This window comes from Halichoerus grypus, chromosome 13 (assembly GCF_964656455.1).
Source record: "Halichoerus grypus chromosome 13, mHalGry1.hap1.1, whole genome shotgun sequence".
Taxonomy (NCBI): Eukaryota; Metazoa; Chordata; class Mammalia; order Carnivora; family Phocidae; genus Halichoerus; species Halichoerus grypus.
In genome coordinates, this window is record NC_135724.1 from 68,397,606 (window position 1) to 68,425,383 (window position 27,778).

The 27,778-nt window shown below is 51.5% G+C and overlaps 1 protein-coding gene across 1 annotated transcript; it reads right to left on the reverse strand.

The window, feature by feature from the left end:
* Window positions 1–4,002: 4,002 nt before the first annotated feature.
* Window positions 4,003–26,350, reverse strand: GGT5 (gamma-glutamyltransferase 5). The gene is made up of 12 exons (XM_036110919.2): window positions 25,663–26,350; window positions 11,417–11,547; window positions 10,471–10,566; window positions 9,789–9,984; window positions 9,037–9,194; window positions 8,360–8,506; window positions 7,359–7,495; window positions 6,781–6,971; window positions 6,318–6,424; window positions 6,043–6,161; window positions 5,811–5,921; window positions 4,003–4,465 (listed from the first exon to the last, which is right to left on the reverse strand). Exons 1-12 carry the CDS (start codon window positions 25,833–25,835, stop codon window positions 4,319–4,321), a joined length of 1,713 nt encoding a protein of 570 aa, XP_035966812.2. The 5' UTR covers window positions 25,836–26,350; the 3' UTR covers window positions 4,003–4,318.
* Between the last annotated feature and the right edge of the window lie 1,428 nt (window positions 26,351–27,778).

The window sequence follows — 27,778 nt, forward strand, 5'->3', positions numbered from 1 at the left end:
ATTAAAAAAATTTTTTTTTATTTATTTGAGAGAGCAAGAGAGCATGAGGGGGGATGGTGGGGAGAGGGAGAAGCGGACTCCCTGCTGAGCAGGAAGCCTGACCAGGGGCTTGATCCCAGGATCCTGAGATCATGACCTGAGCCAAAGGCAGAGGCTTAACCAACTTAGCTCCCCAGGCGCCTCTCCTAAGATCATCTTAAATTATTTTTATATTCGATGTGAGGTAGGGTTCAAGATTCATTTTCTCCATCAGTGTATCAGGCGTTCACTGCTGGCATTTATTCTGCATGACCCTTGGTCCATTGTGACTTCAGGATCCTCGTCTGTAAAATTGGGATAATCATAGCTCCACTTCATTAAGGAGAATTATATGAATTGAGTTAATATACGTAAAGCAATAGACTAGTACCCAGCCCACAGTCAATGCCCAGAGAGGTTGCTATTGTCGCCTTGGGGCATATATTCATATTAAAGGAGTATCCATTCATTCCCCTTCTATTCAGTGGTTTTTTGGTGGGTTTCTTTCTTTTTTGTCCGTTTTTATCAAGAATGGGTGTTGAGGGGCGCCTGGAGGGCTCAGTCATTAAGCCTCTGCCTTCCTTTGGCTCAGGTCATAACCCCAGGCTCCCTGCTCGGCAGGGAAGCCTGCTTCTCCCTCTTCCCCCTCCCCCGTTCATGTTCTCTCTCTCAAATAAATAAATAAAATCTTAAAAAAAAAAAAAGAATGGGTGTTATTGAATTTCCTCAAATGCTCCTTCATTCTCTGTGGAGATAAACCTTTTCTCCTCAGGGTGAAAAATAAGAGGTAAGAGTCACGCTCATGGACACACCGAGAGAAGACCTTCCTTGCAGCGCTGGTGTCCACCCCACTGGGGGAGGTGGGACATGTCATGTTTTCATGCGTTGCTAGAATCTCCTTGCTAATAGTTTTTAGGAACTTCGTGTTGAGTTTCATAAACACAACCGGTCTGTGGTTTGCTTTGGCAGGTTTGGGGTCAGTCTTTTGCTGGCTTCATAAAGTGAGTGTGGACATTTTCCTTCTTGCTCCTCACTGTGGGGGCTTAGCTGGCAGGACACACTTCACCTGAGGAACTTTCTAGAAGGGTGTTTGAGGTAGGCTAGTGTTCCTGCAATGTTCTTAATTTTTTCTGATGATTGTTGTCACATCTAGATCTTTGCCCTTTCTTGGATCTGTCATTTATATTTAAGGTTGCCAGATTTAGCAACCAAAAATATAGGATGCCCAATTAAATCTGAATTTCAGATAAACAACAATATTTTCAGTGTAAGTCTCACATATTGCAACCCTACTTACATTGTCTTAGAAAGTAATTTATTTTATTGAACTAGCCAAATTTATTTGGATGAATGATCTTTTAACTTCCTCTATATCTTAACTCATTTCCCCGTTGTCATTTCTTCATTTGTACTATAAACTGTTGAAAACCTATTTTTTTTTCAAAGACCTGTTTTTCTGATTTCAGATTTATCAATCTCTGCTGTTGTTACTGAGCCTTTCCTCCTGCTTTCTTGATTGCTCTGACTGTTCCTTCACTAACTTTCACTTAGATGCTTTATTCATTTTGATTCTTATTATTAATGCAATTGTTTAAGGCAATGAATTTTCCTTTGATCCTGCAGTAGGGGCTGATCTGTACTGTGCCAGTGTGATTTTGAAGATACTGCAGCCCTGGGTCTGATTGCCCCTGTGCAACCAGACGTTCAAAGAGCCAGCTGTAAGAGTCCCTGACTGGGCATCACTGGTGTTGCTGGTGGTCTGGGTGGGATGTGGGCACAGGCCGGGCAAGTCTCCGAGGGGGGGATGAGCAGGGAGGGAGAGGAATGGGGCTCCTCCAGGGGCACCAGGGACCAAGGAGAGCTCCGTGCTGCCTCATGGATCAGGTATGCGTTTTCCAAGGCCCATCATTGTCATGAGTGGGGAGTGGATGGAGGCTGGCGCAGCAGCAAGGAGGGGGAGGGGGATAAGGAGACGGAGCCAGGGCTGAGCCACACAGAGGGAGAGAGAGGACTGGGAGCCCAGAGTGGGAGAGGTGGACACCAGAGAGCCTCTGGTTGCTTCAGAGCTGGCTTCCAGTTTGGTGTGTTGAGTCTGAAGTGCCTGTGGCCCTGGTTGGTGTGTGGGTGTGGGGTCTGATGATCCAGAAACCTGGGACACAGCCGGGGTGGGGACCCATCAGCTCACGAGTGGTAAGAGCCTCAGGGAGGGACCCGCTGGGCCCATGAGAGCTGCACCTGAGACTTTTGTTAAGCCTCAAAAGCAGCATGGAAGGGAGCTCTATCATCCCCGCTGGCTGTGAAGTTCAGTGAGCGATGTGCTAGAGTCATCGGGATAGTGGCCAAGGCGCCTCCCCTAGGGGGAGGCCACACTACGGACGCTCCTGACAGCACAGGGCCAGACTCTGGACCCCACCAGGTCAGAAACTGCCCTCCCACTCCTGCTTGTCTAAGCCCACTTTTTCTGCACCCCTGACTCTTGAACCAGACCTATCCTTCCCAAAAGTCCTCTTCCCACTCCCTCCCAAAGTCAGACTCTGGGAGAGCTGTGACCTCCAGGCTGCCTGAGTGCAGCAGTGAGTGTCCCCGAGGTCACCATGGAGCACAGTGACCATGGCAAGCCTGTCCCCCTTCTCAAAGTCAGCCACTCCTGTCCCCAGTCCTTTCTCTTGGAGTCTGTCAGAATACCCCCCCACACACACCCTCACAGGCAAGCTCAGATCAGAGATCTGCCCCATCCAGCCCCCTCTCCCAATGTGTGGTTGACATCAGGTCCCCGTCCCAATCCCCAGCACTTGTGAATATTACCTTATATGGCAGAAGTGACTGCCACTGAGTTAAGGATCTTGAGACAAGAGAGTATCCTGGGTTATCTGAATGGGACCTAGATGCCCACAGGTGTCCTTACCCCCTTTTTGGGGGCACCTTCTCCACCCAGACCCGCGCAGAGCAGAAGGAGCCTTCATGCAAAGGAGAAGGCCACATGACCAAGAGGGAGGAGCTGGAGTGATGTGGCCACAAAGCAAGGGACCCCAGCAGCCACCAGAAGCGGGCAGAGGCAGGAAGGAGTCTCCCTAGAGCCCCCAGAGGGAACTCAGCCCTGCCTACACTTGCTTTTAGCCCAGTGATACTGATTTCAGACTCTTAGCCTGTGAGAGCGTAGATTTCTGCAGTTTGAATGCACTCCGTGGTATTTTGTCTCAGCAGCCACAGGGGAATAATAGCCACTCCCGTCCTGCTTGGCCAAATAGGAAGAGCAGGGTGGGAGGCCGTGGCTCAGCAGTGGAACCAGGCCTCAGACCCTGCCAGGTGGAGGTATGCCCCTGCAGGACGCTGGGGTAACACCCAATGCTCCCAGGAACCAGTGTGGGGCAGGACCCCCAGGCCAGTCCAGCGAGGCACCCTCAGGGAGGGCAGTCCCCCCAGCAACTGGCAAAGCCATCTCAGCAACTGGGGGCTAATGGGTCCAGGAGAGCTGTTCTCAACTCGGGATGATTTGGCCCCTGGTGCTGGTGGTAGTAGGTGCTGCCACTTCTAGCAAGTAGAAGCCAGGGATGCCGCTCAACGCACAGCAATGGCGGGACAGCTCCCCAGCAAGACTATTTCACTCAAAATGTCAACAGTGCTGAGCGTGAGAACATGGGCAATTGTTGGGGCTGGGGACTGGGGCGGGGTCCTACTTCATCCAACCTTTTCCTGGCACAGAGGGTAAGATCCAGAGATGGTCCTAAGGCCTGGCAAGAGTCAGGGGCAGGTGCCCCTGGCCACAGCCCTGCCTTCCCACCAAAAGGCAGGCCCCAGACAGCCATACTGCAGAGGCCCGGCAGGGGTGGCCGGTCTCAGGTCAAAGCCAAGCCACAGCTTGTTTCCAGCCTGTCGCTAGGTCTCAGTTTCCGCACCTCCCTGCTGGTGTGTTGTGGAGGACTTAGGAACTCCATGTGTGTGCTTTCTAAGGGCGCATTCCCACAACTAGACCCCAAATCAGGCTGAGATCCACCCTCCTCTTTAATCTTGGACTAGAGGGTATGCAGATGGGGAGTGGGGCCTGGGGAGAGGGTAGGCCACAGTCTTGGGTGAGAGGCCTAGGGAAGGCTTGGGGGTCAGGGCAGGGCCACAAGGGGCTCTGGGAGAGGGCTCAGCCCCCACAGTCGTCCATCTTCCAGGCTATCCCCACCTCTTGTAGCCCCAGGCTGACCCTCCGCCAAAGGGTCCAGATCCTGCCTGAGTGCTTGGTCCCACGGTCAAGGCCAGCCTGGGCACACAGTGATGGTGGGCTGGATTGCAGCTCTCAGGAGCAGTGTCCTCAGTAGCCTGAGGCCTCCCCACCTTTCCTCGGGTCCGCTGCGGCATACACACAGACCCCGTCCTGGGACACAGCCTGGACCACATTCAGGAAAAAGGGACTCTTGGTCTCGTTGTGGCCCCTGGCCCGGAGCCCCTTCTGCACCTCCTGGAGGGGAGAGAAGGCCAGTACACAGGTGAAGACAGCTTAGCTCCACCTGTCCAGGGGACGGGGCTCCAGGCAGAGATCTGAGTCCCAACTGAGAAGGCAGGACTGGGCATCAGTGGCGGTGAGGATGGGAGGGCACTGGGTGTAGCCTTGTCTGGAGGGCCTGGAGTCTGTGGCCTCCCACAAAAAGTCCCAGTGGAGAAGCCAGGCCCCAGGGAGCATGGCAGGGAGGACATCACCCAGGCCAGAGGGAGCTTGAGATGCAAGATCATTTCTGGTCTGGATCTGAGGACACCCTGGGGAGTACCCTATATAGGGAGGGAGCGCCTCAGACTCCGAGAGTCCTTAGTCTCCAGCCCCCAAGGCCAAGGTTCTCAGGGACTACACACTCCCTTGGAGTAAAGTTCCTCACTCTATGGTCCTCAGCGCTCTAAGCGCCATGGGAGGAAGCCTTGACACCAAGAGCACTTCACCGCGGACAAGGCAGCTTTGAGGACCTTAAACCCCAGCTGGCTGAACGGACCCCAGGCAGGAAGCTCAGAGCCTTCAAAAGCTGCCAGGCTTTTTTTTTTTTTAAGATTTTATTTATTTATTTGAGCGAGAGCAAGTGAGAGAGAGAGAAAGCATGAGCAGGGGAGAGGTGGATGGAGAGGGAGAAGCAGACTCCTTGCTGAGCAGGGAGCCAGTTGTGGGACTCGATCCCAGGACCCTGGGATCCTGACCCGAGCCGAAGGCAGATGCTTAACTAACTGAGACACCCAGGCGCCCCAAAAGCTGCCAGACTTTTAAATTAGACCTTAGCAAAGGGCGTCTGCCCGCCCAGAGGAGCTCTACGGGAGGTGACTATCTACTGGGCAGCAGTCTGGATGAGAGAATCTAGCTCTGGGGACCTGCTCGTGTGGGGGGAAGCAAGAAATGTTTGTAAGCACCAGCACTAATGTGACCCCCACGCCTCAGAAGGAAATCGCTATGCAGACTGTCACAGAATAATACTCTTACAACTAAACTTCACACAGAAAAGCCACAAGTCATACAAGGAAACAGATCATCATGAGAGAGAGTCCGAGAGGCCACAGCCAGGAACACTAGCGCCCAGAGGGAACAGAACAGAGCGGAGACCAACGTGCAGAGGTGCTTGGCCTGGGAGAAGCATGGAAGACACCCGGTTTTCTGCCTTGGAGGCCACAAGACTGGTGCCTTCCCCACTGAGCTTCTGACCTGCCGATGGCCCCAGCAGGGGAAGTGCGCCCAGCCTAAGACACTCAGCGGCTGAGATCCCACGGGGGGCTTTGAGCAGCATGCACTGAGGCATCTGTCTCGGTGGTGGCGGGGACAGCGGCCTTACCTGGCTGAAGTTGGGCTCGTACTCCACATGGCCCTTGCTGTTGACATGCAAGATAGGGGCTGCAATGGCAGTTCTCAGGTCAAAGCCAAGCCACAGCTTGTTTATGATGGCCTGGGGGAGAGAAGGAGAACACAGGAGGGGAAGGAGGGGTCACCAGCCACCGGCCACCGTACACCAACCCATCCCTGGCCCTGGGAGAGCGGAAGTTCCAGCCAGGAGCTCCCTGACTCACCTGGGCCACAGCAGAGACGATGAGCTCCCCACCAGCCCCACCGATCACCAGCTTTGACCCCTGGGCTGTGTTGACCAAGATGGAGGGAACCATGGATGATGGAGGCCGCTCACCTGGAACTGGAGGCCGGACGGGTGTCACCTGCGGCCTCACTTTCAGCCAGCACCCTCCGGAACCCCCCTCCGTCTGTGTCTCTATTCACCGCTGTGCACACTGGAGCTGGCCCGGGGGCTGCCCGCCTTCCCCCTTCTCACCAGTGGGGTCCTCAGGCTCACCGGGTTGGGGGGTGACTTTGGAGCCCGGGGGGCGCCTCCAGCATAAGTCCAGAAGCTCGTTGTTGAGCAGGACGCCCGTGCGTGGGGAGTACAGCATTGCTCCAAAGCTGCGGGCAGAGGCGGAGTCTGGGCTCCCAGCCCGGCACGGGTGCCCGAGCCCCTCGTGTTTGCGACAGCCTGCTAGCACGCCGGAGCCGCCACTCGCCCCCAAAGATCCACCTGTGCCCCCCATCAGGGTGTCCTTCTGGGTAAAGCTCATGCCCAAGCAGGTCCTGGCTCCGGGCCACCCATCAGCAGCCTCCCAGCCAGAGAAGCCAGAGGTGGATGGCCCCTTTGACAGAGAGGAAGAAGCAAAGGGAAAAGCAAGGTATTGCCCCATGGACACAAGCAAGGGGACACCGGGGGCTCGTCAAACGAGCTGAGGGGGCAAAGGGGCGGGGCCCGGGGCCAGGCAGGCACATACGGCGTGTTGATGGTGCTGGTAGCTGCCACGGCGCTTCCGTCCTCCCCCAACACAGACACATGCGACGTGCCCGTCTTGTGGTCCCAGGCCCTGGCCAAGCTGTAGTGGCTGAGCTGGTGGTCACCCCGAGCGTCGATCTGCTGGCGGATATGCTGGGCCAAAGCCTCTCCCAGCAGGTCCTGGGAGGCGTTCTGGGGTGGCCGGGCAGGTGGCAGGTCAGTGAGGGGCCGGGGGGGCCCACAGAGAAGAGGGTCCCTTGGGAGGCCCTCCCCAGTGTGTGCCGCTCGAGCCCAGGCTACCCCCAGACCCGGCCCATCCTCCAGGTCCTCTGAAGTATGGTGCCAACACCTACTAAGGTCCCTATAGTACTTGCCACTTCAGGGCCCCTTCTAATCCACAGACCCGCCTCACCCTCCCTGCCCTGGGCCACTGCCAGGCTGTCCTGTCCTAAAACTCCATACACACCCCTCCAACCTCACCCAGTCAGACTCTCGGGGTCCAGGGACAGCCTCACCTTCCCTTCATGCTGAGCCCGGGGGCCGGGAAGGGGGCTCTCCAGTGGCCACAAGCCGCCTCACCTGGATATCCAGGTGGCTGCGGGGGTCCCACAGCCGCCACCTCTGTCCCCCGGCAAACTTGAGCGTCTCCACAAGGTGATGGTACAAGTTCACACTCCCCTCGGACCTGGCCACTGACTCCGAGGAGAAGTTGAACCCTGGGGAGGGGACGGGCGCAGGTCGGGGTCACCCTGTGTCGTGGGTGGAATGTTGGCCCCCCTCAAAAAAGATTTGTCCATGTCCTAATCCCCAGAACCTGTGAATACTACCTTAAATGGCAAAAGAGTGAATTTTACCTTATATGGCAAAATGTGTGATTAAGTTAAGGATCTTGAGAAGAGCAGATTATCCTGGATTATCCCGGTGGGTTCTAAATGTAATCACACAATTAAATGTAATCTTATAAAACAGACGCACAGAGAAGAGGGCGAGGCTGTGTGAGTGAGCAGGAGGCAGAGACGGGGACACAGCTGCAGCCTGGGAGCTCGCGGCCACCAAGAGCTGGATGAGACAAAGAACAGATTGTCCCCCAGAGTCCCCAGAGGAGACATGGATCAGCTGACACCTTGATTTTGGACATCTGGCCTCCAGAACTAGGAGAAAATAGATTTCTGTTGCTTTAAGCCTCAAGTTTGTGATACTCTGTCACCGGAGTCACAGGGAAGTGACACAGGCTAGCCGCGGGCAGCCCCAACCCTGGGCACAGCCGGGAACCCCCCTCGCCATCTCACAGGCCAGGCCTCAGCCCTGGATGCACACGCTGACCAGGCCGCTCACCACCTTCCGAGCCCACCTGCGGGGCCGGACTGGCCGGGTGGACGACCTCCGACCCTTCAGTGAAGCCCCAGCGTGGACTGCGCCAGAGGCCAGCTCTAGGACACAACGTCTTGACCCGTTTCCACAGCCCCATCTTTGGTGTCCGAGGAGGGGCTGAGCCGGAAAAGGAAGGCAGCCCAAAGCGACAGCCGGGCCCGGAGCTCCCAGTGGGGCAGGACTCTGGGTGGGAGCACTGGGAGTCTTACCTTTGAGCACGTTGAGGATGAGGCTGAGAATTGCGCCCCCTGCAGGTGGTGGCGGTGAGTACAGGGTGTAGTCCCCCAGGGGCATCTCCAGGGCATCCACTACCTCCGGCTGGAAGGAGGCCAGGTCCTGCGGGGTCAGGCTGCTGCCTGAGGCGAGACAGAAGAGACCCCATGTACGGACGGGAAAACAGGCAGAGTGACAGCCCCTGATCCCGGGTCACGTGCTGGGGCTCCCCACACCAACTAGCCTCCGAGAGCCCTAGGGGTGATGGAGGGTCTGCGGGCAGTGCTGTCGGGGCTGGGCCCTAGAGCCAGGTGAGGGATGGGTGGACAGAGGCCAGAGGCGGGCAGGTTGGTGGGAAGAGGACAGGAAGGTGAGTGTCAGTCACACTCTAACAGATCGTGAGGGTGGCCAGCTCCAGGCCCAGGAGCCCACTGTGACCCCCTATGGCCACCACTAGCTCCCTAATTTATGGGGGGCTCTGCTCCTCGAAGGTCCCAACCACAGGGTCCTTGAGGTCAGCAGTGGGCAGGCCTGGACGCCTGGCCTCCCCAAGTCCTGGGAGCAGCTGACATTCCGGCAGGGCTTGGGGAAGGGCTTGCCCTCACCCCTAGCACCCAGAGCCCAACTCTTTCTCTGGCAGGGCTGGGGGCTCTGGGGCCTCAGCGCAGCTGACCTTGATTGGCAATGTCCTCCAGCAGCGTCTGGCCCAGCGTCCCTGTGTAGAAGGCCTCTGCACCCTCCGTGGCCACGGTTTCCAGGGTGGCGGCCAGTGCGGGCCAGGGGAATGGGTCCTGAGCCCTCAGGGGTTCTGTGCCGTTGAAAAAGAGCTGCCTGGGGAGGTGGGGGCAGCCTCAGGGTGGAGCGGGGCCCCGGGAGGCAACCACACTCCTGCAGGGGCTCTTGTGGGTTCCTTGGGACCCTTCAGGGAGGCAGTCCTGGTCTGGGGTCTTGAGGGGCTGGTGTAGACATCAGGGGAGACAGTTCCTCTAGGATTGGGAGGCTGAAGCCTCTCACCTCACTCATCACCCTGGCTGGGGGAGGGCACGCTCCCTCCTCGGGCCTGGGACACCCCTGGGAAGACAGGGTCAGTGGCCTGGCACGGGCTTGGGGGGTGGAGAAGAAGGGCGGGACAAGAGGGTGGTGGCCGAGCCCAAATCCACATCCTGGAGTCCCACCACTTGGATATAAACCCCTTCTGGCCTGAGCCCCTCTGATTATTCTGCCACCTCGCTCAAAGGTCTGGCAACCGAGACAGCAAAGTACTGGCCTTCCTGGCCTTCGGGCCCCCAACACCTGCACAGGGTCAACCCTACTCCAGTTCAAGGAGGGGCTGAGGTGGGACTGGGGTGGGAGCCAGGCAGACAGGCCATAGCCTGAACCCAGGAGCTGAGCAGGGGCCCGGGGACGCCTTGGGGAAGTGCTCACCTCAGGGATGTCCTGTACAAGGAAGGCCGTAGGAAGTCGTTCTGCAGGAACTGACTGAGGATGGAGGGCATGCGGTAGTCCCCTCGGAGCAAGGAGACGGTGGGCCAGAAGAGCCGTGCCCAGGGCAGGCGGCCGTGGCGGCGGTGGGCCTCGGCATAGCCACGGAGCTCCCCCGGCACTGCAATCCACTGGGCCCCTGCAAGGCACAGTGGTGTCATGTCCCTGCCCTCAGCCCCCTAGCCTTCTGCAGGGGTTCTCCACCACCCCCACACTCGCCCACCCGCTTGGTCCCCCTGGCATGGCAGCCAGAATGAGCTTTCTGGAGCCCACACCTTACTTGGTCCCTCCCTGCTCAACCCTCCCCCACCATCGCCCTGTGGCTCCCCACTGCCTTCCATCAGGGCCCAGCACAAACGGGCCCCGGGACCCCCTACCCCACCCAACACCCCATCTCCACTGAACCTTCCAGGCCTTTGCCAGGCTGGTCCCTCTGCTTGGATCACCACTCCCTACTCAGCCCTGTCCCAGGAAGACTCCCCCAACTCCGGTGGGTCAGGACTTCCCTGGGGGATCCCCATTCAATAGCTGCACAGCCTGTCCACAAAGCCCCTTCGGGGGAGGGTTCTGATCTGCCCCAGTGGCCTGGTGGGATGAGAGAGGGTGACCCCTCCAAGGGCCTCACCTGTGCCCAGTGGCTGGGCCCGCTCACACTGGTCCAGTAGGCCCGGGACGTAGCTGGCAGGCACTGTCTCCCTGGCATTGATGACTTCCACCTTCCCTAGAGTTGGGGCAGGGCATGTGAGTGCTCAGGGGCATTCCTGGGGCTGCCAGTCCTCACCCCACACCATAGTCCCCCCTCATATGGCCCTGGCCCTGCTCTAGGCCTCAGTTTCTCTCTTTGTACTTTGAACTGGCCTCTGTGCTGTAGGGGCCAAGAGCGGGCCACCCAAAGATAGGCCACTTTGGCTTGAAGATTATTTTTGAGTTAAAAGCAATTAAGACCCAACAGAATCCAGAAGAGCTTTTTACCTCCCCCCTACTGCTGCCTGAAAGAATTTAGACAGAGGACCTGCTCCAGGAAGAGAGCCATCACCATAGATAACTACAGTAGGATATGAACTAGTAAGGGGCAACAGGGAGGGACCTTGCAAGGCCTTTGGTAAAAGTCCTCTGTGTCCCTTTGTTGCCCAGTGGCCCCGCAAACAGTTTATTCTTATCTTCCCGTGAATTGCATTCCTTCCCTTTGAAGTCCCAGACCCCTACCCCTTTCTCCTTAGCTCATTTTGTCTGTCTTTGGGATTTCCATGTCTGTGTGGATTCCCCATACATGGGAAATTAAATTCGATTTTGTCCTGTTAATTTATCTCATGTCAATTTAATCCTTAGTCCAGCTAGAAGGACCTTGAAGAGCAGAAGAATTTCTTCCTCCCTGACAATGCTTCTATTTGAGATAGGTTGCAGTGGCTTTGCACAGACAAGTAGAGGAAGTGGGGGGCACCAAGAGGACCCAAGAAGGGCCATGGGTGCACAGGACAGCTCGGCAAACACTTAGGATGTTTGTAAGCACCTCACTCTTAGTGCTTGTGGACATGCCCGTCCTCCCCATGGGGTCCCTGGTATGAACTCACCTGTGGTTGCATTGTAGATGGTGAAGATGACCCCTCCGCCCAGGCCCATGCTCTGAGGGTTGACGACTCCGGTGCAGACCAGAGCCGCAATGGTGGCATCCACAGGTGAGCCATGCTGCTGGAGGATGGCTCTAGGGGACACAGCACAGAATAAGAGGCCTGGCTCCCCAGCCCCAGCCTCCCAACATGGGCTTGCTCGGCTGGCATTTACCAGGGAATGGTGACAGGTGGGTGACCACCTGCTGCCACCAAACTCTGGTCAGAGACCACACTGGGCTGCCGCCTCAAGTCCAGCTGCTCACAGGTCCAGAGCCCTCTACAGATTGCAAATTGTAATACCATTTACACTGCCCCTTGCCTTATAGAAGGTACTTCTCAGTCTGTGCTGGGCTTTTGCCGCCATGATTCCCTAGTCCCTCCCAGCAGCCCTGGCTCATTTGCCTGGGCCAGACCCCCAGTCCCTCCCAGCAGTCCAGGAGCCCAGCCTAGGCAGCCCCCAGTCCACATCCCAGTGGGGCTACAACAGGTCCCAACCCTTTTAAAACTGGACTTTTTCAGGTGACCCCAGGATCTTGCCCTGCCACCAGGGGCTTGGGCTAATGAGTTCTCCAGCCCCTCCTGGGGCCCCAGCGTCTGCAGGAATATTCTCTGGTCTCAGTCTCCCACTTGTCTGTGGGCACCAAGGGGTGGGCCTTTTAGCTCCAAGGTGCTAGTCAGACTGGTCTGTGTTGAGGAAATGACCCTGTTCCTAGGGCACAGCCCTGCCCAGTTCACGGGGGGGCTGCCTCTTCCTGTACACTCAGGAATCCTCTCCAGCACTTCAAGGAAGCAAGCATTTAAACCAGTTACAGATGGGGAAACCAAGGCCCAAAGAGGGAGTGGAACTGGTTGCCCTCCCGCACCCCGTAAGACCTCTGACCCCATAGGGCCTCCCTCGGCTCAGGCACCTCAGCCTAACCACTCCACCCTGGGCTCACAGCCTCCCCTGGGCCACATGCCCCTGCTCTGGGCCCACCCGGGGGCACACATGTCTACAGCATGGACACACGCAATGTTGGAACAAGGAAACGGGCGGAAGCCAGCAGCATGACACAACAAAGACGGTCACATCCAGGCAGAGAGAAACACAGATGCTTCATAAGATTAAAACACCACAAACAAAAACAAAAGACAAACTGGAAAATAATTAAAAAAAAAAATTCCCATCACAAAAGCCTCATCTCGTCTGACCCATTGTTCCCTGCCTCTGGAAGTGCTCTCTGCACTCTGCTTCCAGAAGACATGCTCCCACCACCACCACCCACCGTGCTCTCGTTTCCCCCTACCTCCCTGGCCTCATATTGTTGGGGGCCTCGCGCTCAGTCCTCCGTCCTTGTACACCTATATCTTCTCCCAGATGAGCTGATCTAGGCTCAGAGCTTAAAATGCAACCTCCACACTGAGGACCCCCAAGTTTTATCTCCAGCTCAGGCCTCTCGCCTAAACTCCAGACACATCCCCAGCCATTCACAAGATGACTCCTCTGGGTGTCTAAGAGGCATTTCATTTTTTTTTTTTTTTTTGGATTGGCTTGGGTTTGTTTGTTTCTTTAAGTTTTTATTTGAGGCATTTCACTCTTAACATGACCTAAACTGCACTTCCTTCCCAACTCTGCCCCCCAAAATGGCTCCCTTCTTACCTTCACTACCTTAGAAAAGGACACAACCATTCACCCTTTTGCTCAGGCCATGAACGTTGGAGTCACTCCTGGTTGGTCACTTTCTTTCATCCCCAGATCCAAGCCACCAGCATCTCTCACTGGGTTATTGCAATGGTCTCCTACTTGGTCCCCCGCATCTGCCTTACCCCTTCCGTTTTAACAAAATTATCTGGCAAAATGTAAATCAGACATCCCTGTAATGGGAAATGAAATTATTCAGATCAGATTTCCCACAGACTGCTAGACGAGCCAGATAAAGAGAAAATATCCACTTAAAGGCATCACAAGCAGGGAAGAAATGCAGGCCTAGAGACCGAGGAGCCTGGCATTTGGAGGTGCTTTCCCCCTCAAGACGTTTGCCAGTCCTGAAAGAAGTGGCCGAGAGGCCACGTAGTGCTTTTGACATTGTTGTGTGGCTGGGGCCGGGGCATGCTGGTGAACCGCCCTTGGCAATGGGGCCTCACTCTGGGAGTAAAAGGAGAAATAAGCCAGCCCTAACAAGCCCAGTGGCCCAGCTTCAAATCATCACTTTCAATCAAATGGGATTAAATTAGTTCCAGAATGTTGGTATCCTGGGCCTCAGATTATTTCTAACCATTATTTTTAACAATTTTCAACACACTTTCCAAAGGTTAACTTTAAAATAACCGAGCAAGGGGCGCCTGGGTGGCTCAGTCGTTAAGCGTCTGCCTTCGGCTCAGGTCATTGTCCCAGGGTCCTGGGATCGAGCCCCTCATTGGGCTCCCTGCTCGGCGGGAAGCCTGCTTCTCCCTCTCCCACTCCCCATGCTTGTGTTCCCTCTCTCGCTGTGTCTCTCTCTGTCAAATAAATAAATAAAATCTTCAAAAATAAATAAAATAAAATAACCGAGCAAACAAGGCAGTAATACAACATAAACAAAGCCCAAGAGAAAGCACAAACAATAGAAGAAAGCGACCCATAGGACCTCCAGATTATGAAACTGTCAGACCACAGACTTTAAATAACTACATTTAAGGATATAAAAGACAAGATTAAGGATTTCCCCAGAGAAATGGCAACAATAAAACATGGAATTAGGAGCTCAATGTTAACAGTGCATTAACAACAGATTAGACACAAAAATTTTTAAGAGATTTTTATTTATTTATTTGAGTGAGAGTATGAGAAAGAGAGCGAGAGCATGAGTGGGGAGGAGTGACAGAGGCAGAGGGAGAAGCGCGCTCCCTCCTGAACAGGGAGCCGGATGTGGGGCTCGATCCTAGGACCCTGAGATCATGACCTGAGCCAAAGGCAGATGCTTAACCTACTGAGCCACCCAGATGCCCTGGACACAAATTAAAAAAAAAAAAAGATTAATTCAATACAAAATATTGAAATTTAAGTACAGAGCGGGGAAAAAAGTATAGAACATATAGAAAATATATTAAGAGACACAGGGATAAAATGACAAAAAAAATATATATATATATCATGTGAGTGCTAACCAACATGTATAACTATATTAATTTCAGACAAAGTAGACTTTAAGAAGAAAAACATTATTAGAGATAACAGGAACACATTAATATTATAAAAAGCTCAATTCAACAGGAAGATATAAAAATCTGGATGTGTGTACACTAACAGTTTAAAAACATATAAAGCAAAACTTGGCAGAATGAAAAGAAGAAGTAGACAAATATACATGGTAGGAGACTTTAACATACTTCTCCCAGAAACTTATAGAATAAGCAGGAAAAAAAATCAGTGAGGCTATAGAAGATTTGAATGCCACCACTATAATAAGCTGAATGAATTGACATGTACAGAATGCAGTACTCAACAGTCATGCAGTTGAATACATGTTCAAGAACACATAGAATATTTATATAAACAGATCATCAAATGTCAGAGAACTGAAATAATATAAATGACTTAGAAAACCCCCATGTAGGGGCGCCTGGGTGGCTCAGTCTGTTAAGCGGCTGCCTTCGGCTCGGGTCATGATCTCAGGGTCCTGGGATTGAGCCCCACATGGGGCTCTCTCCTCAGTGGGGAGCCTGCTTCTCCCTCTCCTCTCTGCTTGTGCTCTCTCTCTTGCTATCTCTCTCTCCCTCAAATAAATAAAGAAAATCTTAAAAAAAGAAAAGGAAAGAAAATCCCCATGTAGGCTCTTACACTCTTGGTGGGCATGCAAGCTTGTACAACCACCCTGGAAAACAGTATGGAGATTCCTCAAACAGTTGAAAATAGAGCTACCATATGTCTAGCAATTGCTCCACTGGATATTTACCCCAAAGATACAAATGTAGGGATCCGAAGGGGTACGTGCACCCCAATGTTTATAGTAGCAGTGTCCACAATAGCCAAACTATGGAAAGATCCCAGATGTCCATTGACAGATGAATGGATAAAGAAGATGTGGTATACACACACACACACACACACACACATACACACACAATAGAATACTACTCGGCCATCAAAAAAATGAAATCTTGCCATTTGCAATGATGTGGGTAGAACTAGAGGCTATTATGCTAAGTGAAATAAGTCAATCAGAGAAAGACAAGTATCATATGATCTCACTCATGTGGAATTTAAGAAACAAAACAGAGGATCATGGGGGAAGGGAGGGAAAAATAAAACAAGACAAAATCAGAGAGGGAGACAAACCATGAGAGACTCTTAATCATAGGAAACAAACTGAGGGTTGCTGGAGGCCAAGGGGGTGAGGGGATGGGGTAACTGGGTCATGAACATTAAGGAAGGCACGTGATATAATGAGCACTGGGTATTATCTAAGACTGATGAATCACTGACCTCTACCTCTGAAATTAATAATACACTATATATTAATTAATTGAATTTAAATTTAAAAAAATGAAAATAAAAGGAAATCCTCATGTGTTTGGAAATCAAGAAAAACACTGATACATAGCCCATGGGACAAAGAAGACATTACAATGGAGATTAGAAAGTGTTTTGAACCAAGTGCAATGAAAATACCAAACATCAGAATGTGTGGGGTAATCAGCAATGGTGTGGGAGGACGGGGAAGGGAGACAATGGGTCTGAAGAATTCCCACATTCGCCACAAGGTCATAGGAAAGTCTGGAGGGCCAATCAATCTGAGAATCTTCACTCAGATGAGTGTTACAGATTGGGTTTGGCAGTCTCCAGCTTATGGGTGAGTGAAAGGTGGACAAGGGAAGGCATGGTGCTAAAGAGTTCTGGATCCTGAGAACTCTCAAAATGAATAAACCAATGTTCTCCTCCAGGGGAGAGAGACCTGCCCTGATGAGAAGCTGCTGTAGTAGAAGCAAATTGAACAGGACTGGAACCACAGAGGCAAAGGAAAGAGAAAACAATTATCAGAAAGTAAGTAAGAGACCAGATATATATTTCCAATCATTTTGTGAAAACAGCAGAAGGAATTCAAGAGTCACAAAGTGATAAAACTATTTTGACCTGCCTTCCAGCCTAAAAGTATAGGAAAATTCATCTTGCTTGAACATGAACAATAAAACATGTTGAAGTCACACCCCCTACAGAGATGTTATAAGGAAAAAAAGATATAAGGAGCAGAATAATGACCTATGGAGGCATACCAGAAAGACAAGCCTACAAAGCAGATGTAAATAGCAACTTAATATTTCAAAATGTGCCAAAATAAATTAAAAGGATTATAGAAGCAATGAAGGGGCAGCATACATCAGAATTAGAAAAACTGCAAATGAAGAGATTGGAAAAGATGACTTAAAAAACAAAATTATAGAAAAAAAAAACTAAAATTATATGACTCAGGAAAAAATAAAACATAAAAGAAAAAACTCTCAGAAATGAAGGCTAAACAAAGATAAACACAGAGCAAATACCTACAGAGTTTCCTTAAAAAGAAAGAGAAGATGAGAAGGGGGAAATTTTTTTAATCAAAAAGAAATGGAAAAGAGATTTTAAAATATAAAAGATAGGCAAGAAGATCAAACATAAACTTAGTAGGAGCCCCAAAGTGGAAAGCCAAATCTCTGGGACAAAGAAAATAATAAACACTATAATTCAAGATAACTTTCTTCATTTAAAAAGAAAAAAACAAAACAAAACACAAAACTTACACTGTATTGAAAAGGGCACTCCACTGCGTGGAAAAATCAATTAAATAGCCAACACTGAGGCATATTCTAATAAACCTATTGGACTTTAATAACAATAATTATTTGGGTATCTAGATAAAAAGATTAACTCACTTATAAGAGAAAGAAAATCAAATTGTCATCAGACTTTTCAACACCAATGCTTTGTGCCAGGAATGATGAAGTGTTATAATCAACACATTCAAGGAAAGAAAATGTGAACCAAAGATTTTATATCCAGCTAAACTGATCATCACCTACAAAGGCCACAAACTGTTTGTTATAAACACGCAAGAACTCAGTGAATATTTTCCCCATGAAAACTCCCTGAGGAATCTAATAGAAAACAAACTTCAGACAACCAAAATAATGGGAAAGACTGACATGAGTGGGAGTAGGAATTAAATATATATTTACTGTAGATCTAAGACTAAAAATGGTAGTTATTATGGAAACAGGACAGCAACGTAATGTCTATTGCTCTGAAAATGGAGGCACAGTACAACCATAAAAAATGGAGTGGGGATATGGTTTTGAGGACATGACTGTTGTCTTTTACTTATGGGCCAGTCAAATGACAGGTTAAAAAAAATACTCTGGTTTACAGGCCCCCAGTATTGATAAAAGTAAATGTGCCTGTGTTATTGTGCACGAAACTGGATGTTTGGTTGTGTTAAATGAACCAGTGAAAATTTTCCTTTTAATGATTGTGTGGACAGAAAACTCATTTGTGGAAAGAGAGAAAATTAACTGAAAAAAACAGTAGAAACAGCTAAAGCTATTATGGGTGGTAAGGCCTGTTGTGTGGATAAAAAAAAGAGGATAGGAGTGAGAAGGGAGAGGCTATGTGAGAAGTAGAATAAGGTTATTGACTGACTGATAGGTATTAACTGAGAGTAAAAAGATATCCCATATCCCTTCAGATCCTATCTTGGGAAAGAGGAGGAACAGGGGAAATAAGAGGTTTCTAGGTGGTTTCAGTATTACTCATAGTAGGGAAGTCTATCAGTCCAATGGGATAGATGTAGAAAGAGAGATTTTTATTTTTAAGAATTGGTTCATGTTATTACAGAGGCTGGCAAGTTCAAAATCTGTAGGGCAGGCCAGGAGAATGGAAACTCAGACAGGATTTCTTTTTTTAAAGATTTTATTTTATTTATTTCAGAGAGAGAGAGAAAGCATGAGTGGGAGAAGGGGGAAAGGGAGAAGCACACTCCCCGCTGAGCAGAGAGTCCAATGCAGGCCTCAATCCCAGGGCCCCGGGATCATGACCTAAGCCAGAGGCAGATGCTTAACCAACTGAGCCACCCAGGCACCCCTCAGATGGGATTTTTATGTTACAGATTTGAGGCAGAATTCCTTCTCTGGGAAACCCGATTTGCATTTCAGTCCTTCAACTGATTGGATGTGGACCACCCAACATCTGGGGGTAATGTTTTACTTAAAGTCAACTGAATGAAATGTTAATCACATCTACAAAATACCCTCAGAGCAAATTCTAGACTAGTATTTGACCAAATGACTGGGCACCATAGCCTAGTTTAACCATCAGAAGAGCAAATAAAGAATATCCAAAAAAAGTAGAACTGAAAGTACCATATTTATATATCTAATATTGTAATTACATATAATATATAACATACAATAAAGATATCAACAGAAATATAATAACCATTAGAGCAAAAATACAAACTTTTCTTGATATCAAAAGCTATGCCAAAAAGAGAAAATAAGTGATATATCTGCTTGTTTTGCAAATAGAAATACAGAATTAATAGCAAAAAAAAAAAAAAAAAAAAGAGCAAAAAAAAGGAAATGAAAAGAAAGATATGTAAATTAAAAAAAAACACAGAAAAAAAATAAATCAGAGACAAATGAAAATCATTCCCTCTAAAAGACTGAACAGGAACAGGATGAAGGTGATGTGAATGAGATCTTTGAGGATATCTTTTTACATAGTTTTGACTTATATTCAAAAGTAAAATTAAAACAAAAAGGAAACCCTAAAACTGAATACAAACTGAAAAAAAAATTAAGCTAATGGTATATTGAACTGATAACCACAGAGGAAAAATAATTTAACTTCACCATACATCCTTTGTGGGATATAACCTAAGGACAACAAAACAACAACAACAAAAACAACCTGCAAAGGCATCTCAAATTTTACTTAGTAGATTTGTTGTTCATAGTGGTCTTGTTGAAGTAATTTTGAAACTATTTTGTGATTACTGGAGATAGAACGAGTACGTAAATATATTAACATTGATGGGAATTCCTTTGACCATGGCAGAAGAGACACACAGTATCAGACAGAGGAAATGGAAAGAAGCCTATGGTCGTGGATCTCAACTGGAGGTCTCGGTACAGACTCATGATATTTGTACATTTCTTCTGGTTCTATGCACGGACACAATGTAGAAGCAATGGTTTCCCTGTCTCAATGAACACCCCTAGCCCTCAGATCTTGATTTCTGAAATACCATACTCTACTGATTCCTGATTTCAGATCTGGCTGAGGGAATATACAAGTAGATCCTGGAACATTTTGGGCTAGAAGTCAAGAAAATTTTCTAAGACTAATGGATTCGCAGTAAAAGAATATAGTTGCTGGCTTACAGGGGCTCCCATTGGTCAAATTTGTGACGATTTGGGCATCAGAAAGAAGAACAGGGATGGATTATAACATATTGAATCAAAACAATCCTTGAGTCAATAGTGATATTCAAGAACATCTAGGTTTGGGAGCAAGGGTTCTTTTTTTACAGAAGAATGCAAACTACTGAATGTTGAAGAAATGACAGGTTTAGAAATCACCTTTTTTGCAAACACAAATTTATTTATTCAGACAAGGATCAAAATAGATGCTAAAACATGGGGTCAAGTGTTGTTTGAAAAAAGGATATTCACCTGGTCTCAATGTATCAAACCATATGTTACTAATTTAATAAGGAAAATGATATCCCTTACAAAGGAGAGATCTGGAAGGTATCACCTTCATGAAGTGATCCAACTCAGCATCACCAATGATGAGAGAGCCTTCATGTTGAACCAGAATCTGATAATGAGGAAATAATCAGACAAACCAGGATTGTGAAGCAAGGCTGTGATTCAGCTGGACAGGCTTCTTTAAAAACGTTAATGTCATAGGGGCGCTTGGCTGCCTCAGTTGGTTAGGCAGCCCACTCTTGATTTTGGCTCAGGTCATGATCTCAGGGTCCTGGGATTGAGCCCCACATCAGGCTCGACGCTCAACCGGGAGTCCGCTTGAGATTATCTCTATCCTCTCCCTCTGCCCCTCCCCCCACTCACATGCTCTCTAAATCAATCAATCAATCTTTAAAAACTTAATGTCATAGAAGATCAGTTTGTGTTTTTTTTTAAGAAGTAGGAGATAGTTCTAGATTAAAGAAGACTAAAAAAACATGACAATCATTGATTGGATACTGGATCTAAAGAGATAATAGAAGATAGATAGATGGATAGATAGATAGATAGATGACAGAATTATTGAATCAATTGGGAAAATCTGAATTGGATGAGGTATCAAATACTACTATTATATCAAGGTCAAATTTCTTCAGTGTGATAATGGTATCAATGTTATATAGGAGAATGATCTTAGTAGATATATACTTAAGTATTTAGGGATAAAGTGCCATGATTAATGCAACTTTTAAAAAACGTAGATACATAATATGTGGAGAGAGAGAAAGAAAATGAGGTGAAATATTAACAATTGGTAAACCTAAGTGAAGTGTAAATGAGCATTCTTTCCATTTTTCTGTGGGTTTAAAACTTTTTCAAAATAAAAACAGGGGCGCCCGGGTGGCACAGTGGGTTAAGCGTCTGATGCTTGATTTTGGCTCAGGTCATGATCTCAGGGTCTTGGGATAGAGCCCCGCATCAGGCTCTGTGCTCAGTGTTGAGCCTGCTTGAGATTCTCTCTCCCTCCTCCTCGGCGCCTCCAGCTCACGCTCTCTCTCTCTAAAATAAATAAATAAATCTTTGAAAGCATAAAAATATAAGCATTTGGGGGGAAATAGCCAAAACAACAGCAAAAAAATGTGTGAAATGCAGCTAAGCATGTGACTCTTGATCTCAGGGTCATGAGTTTGAACCCCACGTTGGGTATAGAGTTTATGTAAAAAAAGAAAAGAAAAAAGAAAGACCCAGGCTCAGGGAGGTTGAATCTCGTGCTCTGTATCACACAGCTGGTGAGTGGGAACTCCAGCCCAGGTAGTCCTGAGCTGGGACCATCATGCCTGTGGACGTGTGTATGGAGTACAAGTCAGTGGGCATTGTGGATGTGTGAGGTGCATACATGCTTCTCTACCTGCAGGATCCTTCATCAATTAGGAATGCAGCACCTACTGTCTGCAAGGCAGACATTGTCCTGGGGGCACAGTGGTGACCAGATGGTCAGAGTCCTTGCCTTTGTGGTGGCTGAGACAGACAATCAACAAACCCATGCCTAATGCCAAGGGGTTGTGATTCCTGGCCATTTGAATATCCTCTTTCATGAAGTTTCTGTCAAAATCTTTTGCCCACTTTCCTATCAGGTTTTACATCAAATGCATTTTCGGCATTATCAAGACAATCAAATAATTTTTCTGTCTTCTAAAATATGTTAAACCACCCTTGCATTCCAGCTGCATGATACGGGGCATGTGATTCAACCTCCCTGAGCCTGGTTTTTGGGTTTTTTTTATTTTGTTTTGTTTTGTTTTTAAAGATTTTATTTATTTATTAGAGCAAGAGAGAGAGAGAGCACAAGCAGGGGAAGCGGCAGGCAGAGGGAGAAGCAGGCTCCCTGCTGAGCAGGGAGCCCGATGCAGGACTCGATCCCAGGACCCTGGGATCATGACTTGAGCCAAAGGCAGACGTTCAACCGACTGAGCCATCCAGGCATCCCTGTTTTGTTTTTTTTTTAAGTAAACTCTACAACATGGGGCTCAAACTCACGACCCTGAGATCAAGAGTCACATGCTCTACGGACTGAGCCAGTCCAGAACCCCAAACCTGGGTCTTTTCAGCTGTGAGTGGGAGCAGGCCTGGCCAGCAGAGAGCTGCCGTGCAGAACGGTTGTGCATTTCTAACATGTCTGTCCCCAAGGAGCTGAGAGTCTGCTATCACCATCACATCACACAGCCATCCAGGTATGCACACTCCCACGTGCGGGTGCACAGCGTCCAGGTGCACAGCCCTGGAGGGGAGGAAATGCAGTAATCTCCTGGTGAGCTGGCCAGGAGTCTGGAGAGCCACTAGAGTCACGGGAGCTGGGACTGAAGGAAGGGGTGGGGTCACACCCCTATGAGCCTTCCCCATAGTAGGGTCCCCCGCTCTGACTCTGGGCCCTAACTCTGGCTCCTAATGTCCAGTCCAAGCCACTGTAACAGTTGGTGGTCAGACTGCTGCCATCAAGGGAGCACGTCCTACGGACCAGGCGAGCTTCAGGTGCCCCCTACTCCCATGAAGGAAGCACTGGCTGAGTCCCATTTCACAGGTGGGGAAACTGAGGCTCGAAGGTTGCAACCACTTGCCAGAGTCCCTGCTTTCCTCTGTACCAAAAGCGTGGCCCACAGACTGCTGGATGGGACTGGAGCAGTTGATAAGACCCAGCTCTCAGGGGCCCATCCTCATCCTCACCTCTACAGTCCAGTACCAGCGCAGACTTCAGTGCTCTAGAAGGTGAGCACTCTGCACCTCACCGTCCTCTTCTTCTTTTTTTTTTTTAATTTTTGATTTAAAAAAATTTTTTTAAAGATTTCACCCATTTATTTGTCACAGAGAGAGAGAAAGAGAGAGCAAGCACAAGCAGGGGGAGGGGCAGAGGGAGAAGCAGGCTTCCTGGGGAGCAGGGAGCCCGATGCGGGACTGGATCCCAGGACCCTGGGATCATGACCTGAGCCGAGGGCAGACGCTTAACCGACTGAGCCACCCAGGCGCCCCCCTTCCCCATCCTCTTCTACAGCTCCTCCCTTTACGAGTAAAACTCTGGCCTTTATAGGCCTGCTAGGGGCTGGGCAGGCACTGGGATACAGGACAGGCGATGGAGGGCTCTGGGAGGACCCCACCCCTCCAGCAGCTCAGGACAGTTTCTACCCCTGCAGAGGCAGCACAGAAGGACAGTCCCGGCTGGGCCTGCTCGCTCTGTGACACCAGAGAGCTCCCTTCTGTGCAGGCCTCGTTTCCTTATAAATCAAGTGCAGCAATGAATCCCACTGGATTCTGGGAAAAGCAATGAACTGTCCCACTGAGGATCCTATGGGAGGGCAGGTATTTCTGAGTGCTCACAGCAGACACAGGTCACAGACCTAAAAGACACCACGACCCTGAAGCTCACAGTCTGCCTAGAAGACAAGCACTTACTGAGAGCCTCAGAACACCCAGTTTGCACACAAGCCTAACACGCTGGGATATAGTGCTGGAAGATGACAGACTAGAAGGGAAGGGACCTCACCATCACCGTGTGTCTATTTATCCATTACTCATGGGGCTGGGTCCTCATCATGCCAACCTTAAGAACCCTCCCCCAGGAGTACCTGGGTGGCTCAGTCGGTTAAGCACCCGCCTTCGGCTCAGGTCATGATCCCAGGGTCCCAGGATCGAGTCCCGCATCAGGCTCCCTGCTCAGTGGGGAGTCTGCTTCTCCCTCTGCCCATCACTCTGCTTGTGTTCTCTCTCGCTCGCTCGCTCGCTCTCTCAAATAAATAAAACCTTAAAAAAAAAAAAAAAGAACCCTCCCCCAGGAGCTCTGGCTGTAGCAGAAGGCCCAGCCCCAAAGGAGTAAACCTGGTGCTGGTCGGGTAGGAGGAGATTGGGTCTGGGAGGCCCTGCTGGAGAGAGGAGATGGTGGTGGGGAAGCTGGGGACAGCAGGAGGAGAGTGGGCTTCAGACCCTTCAGCAGCATGGCCAGGAGCCCTCAAGGGGATGGACCTTGGCCAGGAGGCCCCCAGCCCAGCCAGGGTCTCTTGTCCCATGTTCCGCAGCAGCTGGGGCCAGCTCCAGGCTCCCTCCCACTCCGGGCTTCTTAAAACAAGAACAGGAAATGGAGAGCGCTGTTTGACAAATACACAAAACACAGGGGAGAAACCACATCCTCTCTCCTCACCAAGGAGAATTGCAGGGGGCATCATGGGCTCTGAGCAGAGACCCCCAGCCCGACCCTCACACGCACAGCAGGACACGCCACAGAGACCCCTCCCCCCCAGAGAAATGTGTCATGGCTCCCACTGCTGGGGGCCACGTCCCTGTCAGTGGTCTCTGGGGCCTGAAGCCCCGGGCCCTGTTTGCATCTTTACAGCTATAGGTTCCGGTAGGCTTGGCACCTCTGCACGCTCTCCAGAGCAGGGGGGAGGGGGGCCCACTCCCCTGCCGTCACCTGGAAGGCCCCTGGGGAGACCATGCCGCCTGAGCTGCCACCCTCATCCTAGAAGGAGCACTGAGGGAGGGGAAAGAGGACCAGGTCAGGAGAGACAGATGGACAGACAGACAAAGGGAGGAAGGAAAGAAGGAGAAGGCAAATGATTGAAACAGAAAGATAAAGCATGCAGGAATGGGGAAGCCAGCACAAAGGTGACATGGGACACCACCTGGGCCAGGACTTGGCCACACTCCCCCTTGCTCCGGGACTGTCCCCTGGGTTTACAAAGCACTTTTGATCCTGACAATGATCCATGAGGCAGTTATTCCAGGAAACAGACGCAGCCAGCAGGGAGGGGGTTGATTGCTCGAGCTTCTCGTTGGCCCGGGCTGGTGGCCAAGGGCCAGGAGGGGTGTCCTGCTATGTTCTGCCCCGGTGGGCAGCGGAAGGCTCCCATGGGCTGGGCTTCCTGGAAAAGGGTTGGAAAACACCAGCTGGGGCCCCTCTCTAACACCCACCTTGCCCGGGCCGCAAACACCCAACAGTCACTGGCTGGGCCCCAGGCCCTGACATCAGAAGGGGAGGCAGTGGGGGACATGGTGCTGGCAAGGGCAGGTTTCCCAGGGCCTGGGCCAGGATGAGAGACTGGCCCTGGGCAGCACTGAGTGCACACTGACAGACCAGGACTTGCCCACGCTTCTGGGGAACAACCCCAGCCTTGGAGAACGGCTGTGGCTTCCCTGAAGGGCCAGCACCAGTCACCAGGGTCAGCCTGGGCCAGACCAGTGATGCTGGGGCAGTGCCCTCTCCAGGCCTCCTGAGCCCTAGAGCTAGGAAGAGACTCACACACCACCTCCGTCAATAGCCCCAACCCCCCTTCTGTCCTGGGCACACATCTGCCTCCTGCTCCGTGCAAGGGTCCTGGGGCCACGTCCTTGCTGGAATCCAAACCCGTGTAGCCCCCACTACGAGTACACGCGCGCACACACACACACACACCTTCTCCACACTCTCACCACCAGTCACAAAGTCTCCAGGAGGGGCCAGCCACCGAGAGCCACCCAGCTCCCACCCACCTCTTACTCACCGCCCAATGTCCGAGCAGACCTTGGAGTCAGCGGCGACCGCGGCATGGGCAAAGGCCTGGGGGCCGCAGCCGGTGTGGCGGCGAGAGAGGACCACGGCGGGCACGATAATGGCCAAGGCCAGCCCCAACCCCAGCAGCACCATGCTGACTATGGCCCTGCGGCCTTGGGCCATGGCTCGGAGGCCCGGAGTGGAGAGAAGGCAGGTGGACAGACAGATGGGTGGATGAACGCACAAGAAGACGCACAGACGGATTCGCAGGTGATTGGACAGATGAACAAACAGATGGAGTCCAGAGACAGACAAACGGATTGACAGTCTAGACAGCTAGACATAGGACAGTGAGAGAAGGATGGTCAGAGAGCCAGCTGGACAGACACAGGATTGCAGACGGAGGGACAGACGGGCTTACAGACGAAGGGCGGTGCCCCGGCGGCCAGGTGGGTACATGGACCGGCAGCCAGCAGCGGGGTTGCTGCCCTACCTAAGCGCCTGCTATGGAAGCAGGCTGGCCGCGCGCCTGAACTCCCAGTGCTCAGTCCCTGTTCTTGGCCCTGGCAGGAGGCCAGGGAGCAGGGCGTTTATGGGGAGTTTTCCTTCCAGAGAGGAGAAGCAACTGCTGTTAACTCCCTCATTCCCACAGCCTTGTCTTGACGGTCCAGACGCCCCTCCTGCCCAGGGCCATCCCAACCCACGTGCTTGAGGACTTGGCACCTCCTGCCCCCGAGGGAGCCAGGGTACGGGCTGCCCAGAGCCCCCACGGCTGTTCTCCAGTTCCCAGCAAAGCCAGGACAGCAGGGCTCAGGCCTGCCCAGTCCCCTCCCCTGGATCTGTCTCCAAGGGACAAGGGGACCGCAGTGACGCCCTGGCTCCTGCCTTCTTGGTGCGGTTCCCGCCAGCAACAGCTTGCCTCAGCATCCCCAGAGCCAGAGGACACTGAGGATGTCTGGGGCCCAGCGCTGGGGCTGAAGGGGGCCAGAGACAGAGGGAGGGGGGACCCAAGGCAATGTCACTCAGAACCCGGGTTCGAGTCCCAGCTCAGCCGCAGCCTAGCCAGGAGACAGGGGTGACCAGGACAGGGCTCAGCTTCCCAATCTGCATCAAACGCCCAGGACTACAAGACATCTGCGTGAGGAAAGCAAACAGGGCCTGCATGTGGCCCTTGGCACCCACTGCCCACCAGACCATCCACCCCTGGGGCCCGCTGTCTAAATGGCCCACCATGGGCCTCCTGAGAATGAGGCTGCCCTCCCCTCCCAGGGAAGCATCTCGGCGCTTCCCTGGCTGCGTGTCTGCTTCCCTGTGTCCTTCTGTGCTGGCTGTGCTTCCTCTCCTGGGGACACTAGCCTGGATCCTCCCCTGCCCAGGCCTCAGGGTACCCAACAGGGAGGCAGCTGGGGGAGCGGGACCCTTGAGGCCCCTCTTGACCAGGCTTAGCAGGAGCACAGGGTGCAGGGTCCACAGGCAGGACGCCCATCCACACCCCCCCTTCTCTGGCTTCCTTCCCAGCTGAGCATTGCCCGCCCCAGGCCTCTCGACAGCTCCTGGTACATCAGAGGGACTGCCCACACAACCACAGAGCCCGCCAGGCCCCATCCCAAGCCCCCAGTCAGCCTGGGCAGGCTCTCCAGTGGGCCTCTTCCTACAGCTGCTCTGTGGGGTGGGGAGGGCTGTGGGAGCCTTCTTCTGCCCCCACTGTCCCCCATGCCAGTGACATTGCTCAGCCCGGAAACAAAGTGCATTGCTGGGCCAGGGCCAGCCCCCCTGCTGGGAAGGCAGGGGCAGCAGAGACAGCGGGTCTGAGGCGCTGAGGGTGGGACATTCCCCCATCTCCCCAGCCATCCTGGTCAGGCTGAGGTCAGGGTGCAGGGACCAGAGGAGCAAAGTCCCAGGAAAGGAAAGCATCATGCTAGGTCTGGCTAGAGGTATGGCTGGACAGGCTGAGCTGGGAAAGGCCCTGAATATCCTTGTGCAGGAGGTGAGGTGTGCAGGGGTCAATGGGAAGGAAAGAGAGGAAACCAAGTCCCCCAGCACCTGACGGAGCCCTCAGCTGAGCCCCATGGGGCCTGGGGAACTGGGTGCACCCAGCCCATGTGCAGGAACACAAGGAGCTTAAC

What these genes read in the sequence shown, in the direction of transcription:
- GGT5 (XM_036110919.2), bottom strand. Translation starts at nt 25,835, where the DNA reads ATGGCCCAAGGCCGCAGGGCCATAGTCAGCATGGTGCTGCTGGGGTTG. An exon ending in GGCCCAGCCACTGGGCACAG is followed by an intron (nt 9,985 to 10,470) that starts GTGAGGCCCTTG and finishes TGTGCCTTGCAG; the next exon opens with GGGCCCAGTGGATTGCAGTG. An exon ending in CAAAGTCACCCCCCAACCCG is followed by an intron (nt 6,162 to 6,317) that starts GTGAGCCTGAGG and finishes TCCGGCCTCCAG; the next exon opens with TTCCAGGTGAGCGGCCTCCA.